The following is a 12866-nucleotide window of genomic DNA, read 5'->3' as shown; positions in this document are numbered from 1 at the left end:
CAGCAGACTTGATGATGGTGTTGGAGTCGTGCGTGGCCGGGGGGGGGTTGTTGCCTACCCTCACCACCTGGGGCCGTCCCGTCAGGAAGTCCAGGATCCAGTTACAGAGGGAGGTGTTCAGTCCCAGAGTCCCCAGCTTGGAGGGGACTATGATGTTGAAATCTGAGCTGTAGTCTATGGACAGAAATCTCACATAGTTATTTCCCTTCTTGTCCAGGTGGGAGAGGGCAGTGTGAAGTGCAATTGAGATTGTGTCATCTGTGGATCTGTTAGGGCAGTATGCTAATTGGAGTGGGTCCAGGGTGTCTGGGATGATGGTGTTGATGTGTGTCATGACCATCCTTTCAAAGCACTTCCTAATTGCAGATGTGAGTGCTACAGGGCGATAGTCATTTAGGCAGGTTACCTTGGAGCTCTTAGGAACAGGGACAATGGTGGTCAGTTGGGATTACATACTGGGACGAGGAGAGATTGAAAATGTCAGTGAAGACACTTGCCAGCTGGTCTGGGCATGCATTGAGAACGTGCCCTGGTATTCCGTCTGGCCCGGTGGACCTTGCGAGTGTTAAAATGTTTAAAACTTTTACTCACGTTAGCCACGGGGAAAAGCGTTAGTATAATTCAATAGAGTCCAAATGTGAAGCCTAGCATTTATAGGTAGCATTTATCAGAGTGTATATCAACACTAAGATCTGTGGTCCTCTGGAGCTGCTCTACTGTTTTTTCCCTTGGGAAACCAGGTGTGTGCAATCAGTGATTGATGTGTGTATGGCCTCACCAGGGCATGAGTCTGCCTATCCTGGTCCACTTGCTCTTGGTGATGAAGAAGCCGACAACAGGGTCGGTCATGGCTCCCCATGCCTTCCCTATGAACAGAACCATGGAGGCCTGGAACGGGTTGATCTGAGGAGGAGTTAACAGAGGAATGGAGTTAAAAGACACAGAAAGAAGGAAAAAGAGGGAGAGAGAGGGAAAGAGAGAGAGAGAGAGAGAGATAGAGAGAGAGAAAATAGGATGAGAAAAAGAGAGTGACACACAAAGATTTGTTACCTGGGCGACATCCAGCAGGTAGATTTGGAGGAAGAATGCCGTAGCACTGCCGGCCACCTGATTGGGTGCTCCTCCGATGGCGAAACACAGTTTACTGCAGAAAGACAGCCTCTGGTCCAGCACAGTCTACGGACGGGCAGAAAAAATATCTGAGAGTTACAAGTCAGTTAGGCCTATCACTCACACATTTCATGGAGGTGCATTATCTGAGAAATAGTCAAATAAATGATATGCAAAGCCGATGAGATACAGTTGACTACTCCGCCTTTCTTTGCCGTGTAAAGACAATAATTGTGTTTGCTAGCCATGGCTATGTAGCCTAAATATTAGCCTCAGATAAGATACAAGCAGGAAACAAATCTGAAGGTGGAAGCTATCTTTGTGGATAAGGAATACAGATTTTGTAGCAGAGTGAGTCTGTGACAGCAGGGCGCTGGATTTGCGGCATCCCCAAAAAATTCAGAACCACAGAACTGGAGATAAAATTCCATTCCAAAATTCCATCTTTAGAATTCTATTTCCAGAAATAGATTGAGCGCCATTCACATAAAGGTCGATACAGAAGTATGACCTTACGTCATAGACCATGACTAACTTCGTTGTCCAAACAGTACTTGAAATATATGTCCAAATAGTATATGAAATATATGTCCAAATAGTATATGAAATATATGTCCAAATATGACTTGCAACATTGTTTAGTGAAGTACTATCCACGAGATGGAAAGGGTAATACTTTATTTGGATAGTCCCAAGTAGATGGTTTGTTGACGTTCAGTAGATGTTCAATAACTGTCAACACCATTTCAACTAACTATCGACTAACCCTAACACTTATGATCAGGGGATGATCAGAGATGTTTCCATATTTACACATGAAATAGCAGAAAAACCACCAGGCTCCTGGAAAGCCCAATATTTACGACTGTTTTGAACATCTCGGAGACAGACACGGAAACACACACGGCACGGACCAAAATACAGCAGCTTCTGATTCAATGTCTTTCCTTCCGTCTCTCTCTCCCTCTATATGTACATACAGTATATACATATCTTTCTCACGCGCTCTCTCAATTCAATTTCAATCTAAGGGATTTATTGCCATGGAAAACATATGGTAACATTGCCAAAGCAAGTGAACTCTCTCTCTCTCTCTCTCTCTCCTTTCTTTTTTCTCTTCCCCCATCTCTCTCCACACTCTCTCTCTCTCTCTAACCTTTGTTGTTTCCATACATTACAGTTATGGGCGGGTTACCTCGCTGCCCACAGCTTTAGGCCTTTCAGGCTTTATGAAAGAAAGATATCACCAAAACAACTACAGACCAACCACAGAGTCCAAAGCCCTTCAACACACTGTCATTATCTGGCTGACTTTATTTTATCTTCTTTCATCTCCTCAAGAAAACATTGATGGTTTCTAGAATGACAATTCTAGAAGGGAGCTGTGTAATTATTTAAAACACAGCAAGACAAGCGGGTTATGAGTAAGGAAAGAGTAGCATGTGGATTAACTTCAAAACTCTCAGTCTCTACTTAGTCTCTACCCCTTCCACTCATCCTCACTGCAGTTAGCTCTAAACGGGAAGACAAGACAAGTCTTTGGTTTCTACGGAAAATACTGGTTAACTGATGAAGGGTCTTAATATCCCAATGGTCTGTGCCAGATCAGTGACGTCTTGGTTCAACATCAAGTGTGTCTATGACTTTTACCCTCATCTGCAATACAGCTACGTAGTTGGAGTCGCCGTCACTGTTTGTATCCCCATAACATACTCCACACTGAGGGGGTAAACCCAGAAAAAAGGGTTCCAAAAGGGTTCTGCGGCTGTCCCTATAGGATGACCATTTTTGGTTCCAGGTAAAACTAGTTAGGGTTCCATGTTGAACCCTCTGTGGAAAGGGTTCTACATAGAACCTAAAAGGGTTCCACCTGGAACCAAATGGGTTTCTTCAAAGGGTTCTCCAATAGGGACAGGCAAAGAACCCTTTTTGGTTCTAGTTAGCACCTTCTTTTCTAAGAGTGTACTGTAAAGAGGTCATATCGTTTTAGGCTCTCTCTTTGTACAAGAAGGTTAAATAGTCCACAGGTCATCAAACAAGGATTTATCTGTCTTAACTTCATACCAGATAGTCAGGGCCTGATAGCATTCATTAGTGGCGCTTGCCTAGCTCTACACACATAGACACAGAGAGAGTCTGACTACAGTCTTATTTACTGAGGTCTTATGACTGAAGATGTAAACAGGATATCCCTCCGCTGTCTGAACACACGTTATCTAGCTTCCTATAACTGCATAAACACACACACACACACATACACACACACACAAACTAAAGCACCTCAGAGAGAACAGACCATCAGCATACTGTGGCTCTGGGAAAATGGGGCAAATTCCCAAAGTAAATGACTTTGTTAATGATGATGAAGTGGGGGGAAAAGCGACTCTGGCTACGTGCCTTTATGTTTTTAAAGAGGATCTTAGTTATTAGCTGACTGTGACGCACACAGAGGATGAGTGGGGAATAGTGAATATGTTTGATTGCTTTTCCCACTTCTGTCAGCATTCACAGATTGAGTGTGTGTACTGTATGCGTGTGATAGATAAAGCTGGTTGTATAAAGAAATAAAGCTGGTTTAGAGCTTTACATAAAGGTTTACAGGCAGTAGAATTTCCTCATACAATTTGACATTGGACTTAAAAGGCAGATTTTATGGTTGGTGTGTGTGTGTGTGTGTGTGTGTGTGTGTGTGTGTGTGTGTGTGTGTGAAAGTGTGTGTGAAAGTGTGTGTGAAAGTGTGAAAGTGTTAGGATGGAACCAGAGTGTGAAGTTCTGGCCTCTGTGATGCCAAGGGATTGGACACAGACTTGGCATACAGAATTTAACTCACAAGGATTACAACATGTAACATACTTATTCTGAAAGCACTTAAACACAGTAATAGAGAAGTCAAACAAGTCCCTCTCCTCTCCTGTCTGGAGCTGTCAGCTGTGTTCTGGTGATTGACCACCAGAGGGCCTGGCTGAAGCTGAGGGACTCACTGTGACAGGTGACTCGTTAGGGCAGGGATCATCAACTAGAAATAATTACAAATAATTTGTTTAACTGCAAATTGACCGCAAGAAGCCCAAACAGATATAATATTTGACTAAAACATAATAATTTCAAACCTTGCTTACATTTGTTCACGATTACACATCTCTCTATTATGTGTGGGAATACTTTGGAACAGATTTCCAAAATTTTAATCACTTGGAGCTCATTTGCTGGTGTTTGTACTGTCTTTAATGTCCAACAAAAGAAACACCTGTGGGCCGCCATTTGGGGAACCCTGCATTAGGGGCTTTAGTCTCCTCTGTTTCAGCCTCTGCTTTAGCTGCTTTAGCATGTATAATTCACCCAGGTCACACACATATCATTCATAAGGGCCATGCTGTACACACACAGCTCCTCCACACTCACATGAACACACACACACACACACACACACACACACACAGCCCAAGGTCACGCTGCATCCATTCTTTCAGAAAAACGATGTGAATATTCCATCACTTTTCTTCAATGGCTATTCACTGAATTAGGACAGCATTAAACACATTGCTGAGCAATAAGTGCAGCCAGACAATATTGAATTTCCAGCAGTGAATAAGCCAGTGTGAATCTAAACATAGAAGACAATGTAGAGTACTTATTTTTGTCTGTATCAATGCACTGGAGGTATAATGAAACACAATAGGCTACATCTGTATTATAATGAACTGGTGGTATAGTAAAATAAAGGGTTGGCTCCTCGTCTGTCATTGCCTTCCGCCCCTGGGCATGTGTGCTGGAATACCATCAATAAGTAAGCATTCCATTTACTCACACGAGTACACGGCTTCACATATTTTCACTGGCACACACACACACACTGCATTCTTTCACAGGAATGTCTCTTTCTGACATTCAGGCAGTCTTACTGGTACCCAAAAAGCACTCAGGGTGAACTTACACCAATATCATCCATCCAACAGAGAGAGAAACGTCCTCTGTGTCTGGTCCTAAGCTGTAAGTAGTATTATCACAATCCAACTGATGTTCAATGTAATTAACTAACTCCCTGCCCTCAATCTCTCAAATATCCAGGCATTGTATAACAAACAGCACGCCAGAAAGCCAAACCAAAGGAACATGAACGTTCCCTGAGCTGTCAGTCCAGGGGTAAACTAGCCAACTGATTCACAAAATAAAAGCAGTGTTTCCTTACCTGGTGGGGGGGCTTGTTGAAAGCTGGCTCTGGGGGCTTGAAGAGTTTTCCTGCTGGGGTATGGGGTATCCTCTCTCCCTTCGCCATGGCTGGCTCCTGAGCGTGCCTGAGCGTTTGTATGTGAATGTGTGTCTCTCTGAGTCTGAAAGTGTGTGTGTCTGTGTGTGTCTGAGTGTGAGCGTAAGTATGTGTGTGTGTGACTCTAAGTGACGGCCAGGGATGAGCTGGTGTTCCTGTGTGTGTTCGGGAGGACGTGAGGCTGCTCAATTCTGCTGCCACTCACATGCTGCCCTGTGTTCAGTGCTCAGGGGCTGGAACTGAGCCAGAGAGGGAAGGGCAGTTAGGCAAGCAGAACCCACACATACTGTAAACACACACATAACCATCCCCTTCACACTCAGATCTCCCCTATTTTTCACCCTGATCTCTATTTCACATGTATTTATGTCAGCCAGCAACGCTGCATCACATTAATACATCTAATTAAGAGATGCCATGTCTTCATGTATCATTATTAAGATAGGATAAAGAAAGTGTGACACCCTATATTGGTAGGCAAAACACATGGAAATATGCTTGCAAATATTCTGCATTTTTGTTTATGAGCGAGGCTATCTCAGAATCAGAATCACCTTTATTCGCCAAATACATTTGCATGTACCAGGAATTTGACGTTGTGAAATGGTGCTGCCACAAACAGAATCTACAGAATCTACCTAATACATATAACAAACAATCATTTATTTTACTATATCATAGCAGTTTTGCCATAAGTGAACAATTCCCTTACAACCTCAAATCTCGGTCATTATCTCAATCACGTCGTCAGGTAAACAATAAGCAAGAACACAATAATAGAAAGAGAGGTCTGTATTGGCTTTACCTGAGTGATGCTGAGACAAGAGAAGAGTAGAGGCACTCAGTGGATCGCAGGCTCAGAGAGATACAGGGAGAGAGTCGCACGCAGGCAGATTCCAGCAGTAGAGCAGAAGGAGACTGCGGTGTTTGACAGACAGTGCTGTTCCACTTCATTCACCGAGTCTCACAGCGGGACATGCGCCTCCAGTGGTCAACAGTGGTAGTACAATCACAGGAGGTGATAATAACATTGACATTATAGTCATTACAGGGTTATAATAACATACAGTACCACTTACTCATTCAAGGGTTTTTCTTTATTCTCAATATTTTCTACATTGTAGAATAATAATGAAGACATCAAAACTATGAAATAACACATATGGAATCATGTAGTAACCAATAAAGTGTTAAACAAATCAAAATATACTTTCTATTTTAGATTCTTCAAAGAAGCCACCCTTTGCCTTGGTGGCAGCTTTCCACACTCTTGGCATTCTCTCAACCAGTTTCATGAGGTAGTCACCTGGAATGCTTTTCCAAAAGTCTTGAAGGAGTTCCCCACATATGCTGAGCACTTGTTGGCTGCTTTTCCTTCACTCTGTGGTCCAACTCATCCCAAACCATCTCAATTGGGTTGAAGTCGGGTGATTGTGAAGGCCAGGTCATCTGATGCACCACTCCATCAGTCTCTTTATTGGTCAAGTAGCCCTTACACAGCCTGGAGCTGTGTTTTGGGTCATTTTCCTATTGAAAAAATAAATAATAGTCGCACTAAGCGCAAACCAGATAGGATGGCGTATCGCTGTAGAATGCTGTGGTAGCCATGCTGGTTAATTAAGTGTGCCTTGAATTCTAAATAAATCCCAACAGTGTCACCAGCAAAGTAATCCCACACCGTCACACCTCCTCCATGTTTCATGGTGGGAACCACACATGCGGAGATCATCCGTTCACCTACTCTGCGTCTCACAAAGACACAGCGGGTTGGAACCAAAAGTCTCAAATTTGGACTCATCAGACTAATGGACAGATTTCCACCTGTCTAATGTCCATTGCACGTGTTTCTTGGCCCAAGCAAGTCTCTTCTTCTTATTGGTGTCCTTTAGTAGTGGTTTCTTCGCAGCAATTTGACCATGAAGGCCTGATTCACGCAGCCTCCTCTGAACAGTTGATGTTGAGATGTGTCTGTTACTTGAACTCTGTGAAGCGTTTATTTGGGCTGCAATGTGAGGTCCAGTTAATTGCAGATTTCTGAGGCTGGTAACTCTAATGACCTTATCCTCTGCAGCAGAGGTAATTCTGGGTCTTCCTTTCCTGTGGCGGTCCTCATGAGAGGCAGTTTCATCATAGCGATTGATGGTTTTCGCGACTGAACTTGAAGAAACCTTCAAAGTTTTCGAAATGTTCCCCATTGACTGACCTTAATGTCTTAAAGTAGTGATGGACCGTAATTTCTCTTTGCTTATTTTAGCTGTTCTTGACATAATATGGACTTGGTATTTTACCAAATAGGGCTATCTTCTGTATACCACCCCTACATTGTCACAACACAACTGATTGGCTCAAATGCATTAAGAAGGAAAGAAATTCCACAAATTGACTTTCAACAAGGTACACCTTTTAATTTAAATGCATTCCAGGTGACTACTTCATGAAGCTGGTTGAGAAAATGCCAAGAGTGTGAAAAGCTGTCATCAAGCCAAAGGGTCACTAGTTTGAAGAATCTCAAATATATGTTGATTTGTTTAACACTGCCAAGCCCTGACCATAGAGAGCCCTCAGTTCTCTATGGTGTTTAGGTCAGAGCGTGACTGGGGAGGTTGGTTTATAGATGGTTTATAGATTTGGTTTATAGATGGTTTATAGATTCTGGTTTATAGATTTCTAGGCTGGTGGTTTGTGTGGTTCCCAATTAGAGGCAGCTGGTAATCGTTGCCTCTAATTGGGGATCATATTTAGGTAGGCCTTTCCCCACCTGCATTTGTGGAATGTTGTTTGTTTTAGTGTGTTTGAGCACTACGTCGTCACGGTCTTTAAGTTTTGTTTCTAGTTTCACTTTGTAATTAAAGATGTGGAACTCAATTCACGCTGCGCCTTGGTCTGCTCATTTCCAAAATCGTTACAAACACCATTTTTAGTTACTACATGATTCCAAGTGTTATTTCATAGTTTTGATATCATCACTTATTTTACAATGCAGAAAATAGTCAAATAAAGAAAAACCCTGGAACGAGCAGGTGTGTCCAAACTTTTTACAGGTACTGTAGGTAGGCTTATGTAATGAAGCAGAGGTTTGGACATATTCTAATTATCAGCCACCTTAAAAAATTATGCTCTTAAGATGATCAATAAACATTATTTGACCTTAAAGGCAGTGTAACTTCAGCCTACAGTATGTTTAAAACAAGTTCTGCGCAGTGGTTAAGGGCGCTGTACTGCAACGCCAGCTGTGCCATCAGAGTCCCTGGGTTCGCGCCCAGGCTCTGTCGTAACCGGCCGCGACCGGGAGGTCCGTGGGGCGACGCACAATTGGCCTAGCGTCGTCCGGGTTAGGGAGGGCTTGGTCGGTAGGGATGTCCTTGTCTCATCGCGCACCAGCGACTCCTGTGGCGGGCCGGGCGCAGTGCGCGCTAACCAAGGTTGCCAGGTGCACGGTGTAGCCTCCGACACATTGGTGCGGCTGGCTTCCGGGTTGGATGCGCGCTGTGTTAAGAAGCAGTGCGGCTTGGTTGGGTTGTGTATCGGAGGACTTTCAACCTTCGTCTCTTCTGAGCCCGTACGGGAGTTGTAGCGATGAGACAAGATAGTAGCTACTACAACAATTGGATACCACGAAATTGGGGAGAAAAAGAGGTAAAAAAAAAAAGTTATAATTTCAATCTACAGATTTGAGCAAAAATCAATCTGCAGTGGTCACAATTATGAGATCTGAGAAAAAAACGTATGGTATCAGACTTCTCGTCCTCTCTCCCTGATAAGAGAGCAGCGCAGCCTCTCAAACAGACACACACTTTTTCATTCTGCTATCTCAATGACAGAATCTATGTGATTAATGATCCATTGCACATGTGTCACTTACATTGCTGTCTGGTGACATTGTTGGCATAACTTTCCAGCTATCATAATAGGTTACTTTCCCCCACAGTGAATGTTAATGTATTACATCTTCTTCTTCTTTGCCTCCATGCTATGTGATGCTGGCACCTCACCAAACACCAAATCAGAATGAAAGTTAAGTGAAAGTTGGCTAGATTGGTTTCCCATGCAGGTCAGAAGCAGATGGTGTTAGGCTAGAGGAATGCATTATATGCAGCCCGGTTGAATGTTTTAACGTTATGCTATGATCGACAGGCCTACGTGGCTGCGATGTAGGTTTAAATTGCATTCTAAACTGATTCATGAGGGACAGGGGCTGTGATACATAGACACACACTTTATACAGGTTATAGGCATAAATCTGGGCACGTTTAATTATAAACTATTATGATTGTCACCAAATAGGCAAATGTCAGGTGCATAGTTAGAACAATCCTATACCAACCCGTTTTAAAATGTGATCTAATGTATCCAATGCTTTTTATATTGTTCAAGGGTTAATCTCACTCACGAGTCTTTGTTCAACGATACATTCAGCGCACCTCCTGTCCCACAGAAGACCTGTCTGTTCTCTTCTCTCCTCTTCGCAGCATCCCTTCTTTCACAACAAGGCGTCAAACCGCTGAGCAGTCAACTACACTGCATTCTCTCAGACACGCTGCCAGCAACCGGGCACAGATATCTGAAAAGGAGAACCCAGCCAAACCCTTAAGATGTCCTCACGCATTCCAAACATTCAGTCCGCCCTTGCCAGTAAAATGACTGCCTGCAAATATATCACCATCGGGAAATCATGCATTTAAACGCATTACTCCGTATATGTTTCAGATCATGCTAAATAATGCGTGAAGAGTAATGTGCAAATCAAATTTCTGTAGCGGATCAGGTAAAAAGACAGTTTGGAAATTATCAAATGGGACTTAAAGTCAGGTAATTCCAGGCACGCGTAGTGCTATTAAATATGTTGCGGATGGGAAATGTGTCCCCTTTTACTACAAGACCCCGCTGGCAGTCTGCCTGGCAGACCCATGGTAGCCTAAAGAAAATACCTGTCTAGTTCTATGGGTTTTCCAGCTGTGCAGTAGCTTTCACATCGACTCTCCTTGTGTCCTGCTCTCTCTTATGTCTTCCCTCCGTGTGGTTTTAAATATCGAATATCATGGCATTGAAACCCTCTAGTCTACAGCAATATCCGCGCCCCAATTAGCGTAATGCATTTTTTATTTTTACCTTTATTTAACTAGGCAAGTCAGTTTAGAACAAATTCTTATTTACAATGACGACCTAGCTAAAGGCTAAAGGCCTTCTGCGGGGACGGGGGCTGGGATTAATATATATACAGTATATAGGACAAAACACACATCACAACAAGAGAAATACCACAACTGTAAGGTTCTGTATTTATTTTCTTAGTCAACCTTGTGTTCTGTTTCGTTGTGTTCTTGAACGTAGCCCTGTTTCTTTGTGTTCTTGAACGTAGCCCTGTATTTCATTTTTGTTCATTGATTTCACCAGTGTTAGTTACACACCTGGTCTCATCAGCTCCTTATTTAGTTCAGTTCATTCTGTTTGTGCCTTTGTGAAGTATTGTTTGTTTTTGACTTTACTAAGCCTTTTCCTAGCTCGTTTGTGATAACCAGTTATAGCCTTTGGTGAAATAAACACCTGCTGCGAATCTACACCTTTTTCTCCTTGAGTATTCATTACAGAAACACTACATAGAGACAGACCTAAGACAGTAACATAGCATGGCAGCAACACAGCATGGTAGCAACATGACAACATGACAGCAGCACAAAACATGGTACAAACATTATTGGGCACAGACAACAGCACAAAGGGCAAGAAGGTAGAGGGAACAATGCATCACATGAAGCAGACACAACTGCCAGTGTCCATTGAGTCTTTGAATGAAGAGATGGAGATAAAACTGTTCAGTTTGAGTGTTTGTTGCAGCTTCGTTCCAGTCGCTGGCTGCAGCGAACTGAAAAGACGAGCGACCCAGGGTTGTGTGCGCTTTGGGGGTGTTGTATGTGGAGGATGAGGGCTGCAGTAATAAATAATAAACAAATCCCCATCAAAATCCCAATTTTTAAACTACTTTTTTTCATGGGTTGCATCTCAATCCACCTCATCCTTTCGAAGACTGCAGTGGAACGTGGCAGAGATACAGGTTTTTTTGTCAGACCAGGAGACATCCCGAAAATCGGTCTCACAAAAACCTCTAGTGTCCAAACGGTTTGGGCTCCACAAGGATCACAGGACTTGTCTGAAGTTGGTACTACCGATGTGCCAACTTCTGTCTGTAGCTTCCAAATAGTTTGGGCTACACACTAATAGGCCTGTGACCCATCTTTGGAAAGATGAGATTGAGTGTTCGCCATTCTGAAGGTAACCTGGTACTGGGCCAAATAAATTACGTAAGTGCCTAGATCATTTACACCTGGAAGCTAGATCTAGAGCAGGCCTGGGCAAAGGCTGGCCCGGGAGCCATATCCGGCCCGTGACCTGATTCAATATGTCCAGAGGAATCATGCTCAAATCACAAAGAATTTGCGATAGTAAAGTTTTGAAAAACGTATTTGTTATTTAAATGAAAAGCCTGAATGAATACTCACATTTGTGTAATGATTTAACTCCCACTGTTTGTGGGACATTTATTTTGAAGGCACAAAATAATAACTGCACACACACACACAAAAATGTTGTTTTTCAAAGATTTAAAAAGAAACAGAAAGTAGGCAATTAATGTAGGGTGTTCTAGCAAGAGTGGACATTGAAATATTTATTTATTGAAGTATCAGGGAAAGCCTTTTGTTTATTGTGTAAAGAGAACATCACTGTCTTGAAAGACTACAACTTGTCCCTACACTTCCAGACGAAGCATGTAGAGAAATATAGGATTATGTCTTCTGAGCAGTAGGCAAGTGCATCGAAAGAGTTGCTTTCTCAGTTGCAAGAGCAGCAAGGACAAAACTGCATTCAGCAAACGACGGAATTGCGAGAGCTAGCTAGTTACTGTCCCACAAAATTGCTAGACATAGCAAGCCATTCGCTGAGGGCAAATTCATTAAATAATGTTTAATTGTTGATATTCTAATGAGGCATAACCGCAGACTTTGAAAAACCGGACAAGAAGATCACGTCCGTGACTCAACCCATTCAAGTGACGCACCCCTCCTAGAGACAGCATGGAAGAGCACCAGTAAGCCAGTTACTTAGCCCCCGTAATAGGATCAGAGGCAGAGAATCCCAGTGGAGAGAGGGTAGCCGGCCAGGCAGAGACAGCAAGGGCAATTCGTCGCTTCAGTGCCTTGCCGTTCACCTTCGCACCCCTGGGCCAGACTACACTCAATCATAGGACCTACAGTTTGAGACCGAGTCTGCGTCTCTCACATGGATAGGCAGATCATTCCATAATTATTGTATTGTCACCGTAGCGTACCTATAGGTATGTACGGCAGGATCAAATCGGAGAGATACGTAAGAGCAAGACCATGTAATGCTTTGTAGGTTAATAGTAAAACCTTGAAATCAGCCCCAGCCTTAACAGGCTAGCACTGGAGTAATATGATAAAAAATGTTGGTTCTAGTCAGGATTCAAGCAGCC

General features: G+C 43.0%; 1 protein-coding gene across 3 annotated transcripts in view; it reads right to left on the bottom strand.

Annotated features, from left to right (window-relative positions):
* Positions 1 to 10087, bottom strand: part of mfsd2b (major facilitator superfamily domain containing 2B) — a 41843-nt gene extending 31756 nt beyond the window's left edge. The window contains exons 1-5 of one of the 3 annotated variants that reach the window (XM_036985428.2): positions 9768 to 10087; positions 6183 to 6359; positions 5300 to 5616; positions 1051 to 1176; positions 779 to 903 (exon numbers count right to left, since the gene is read on the bottom strand). In XM_036985428.2, the coding sequence (XP_036841323.1) occupies positions 779 to 903; positions 1051 to 1176; positions 5300 to 5386 (338 nt within the window). In that variant the 5' untranslated portion in view covers positions 5387 to 5616; positions 6183 to 6359; positions 9768 to 10087. Of the gene's footprint in view, positions 1 to 778; positions 904 to 1050; positions 1177 to 5299; positions 5617 to 6182 lie in introns of all 3 variants that reach the window. The other 2 variants (XM_021612528.3, XM_090243378.1) reach the window with 2 other exon arrangements.
* Between the last annotated feature and the right edge of the window lie 2779 nt (positions 10088 to 12866).

This window comes from Oncorhynchus mykiss, chromosome 8, assembly GCF_057628025.1.
Source record: "Oncorhynchus mykiss isolate SJ-2025 chromosome 8, ASM5762802v1, whole genome shotgun sequence".
NCBI classification, from domain to species: domain Eukaryota; kingdom Metazoa; phylum Chordata; class Actinopteri; order Salmoniformes; family Salmonidae; genus Oncorhynchus; species Oncorhynchus mykiss.
This window is presented reverse-complemented; position numbering and strand designations above follow the sequence as displayed.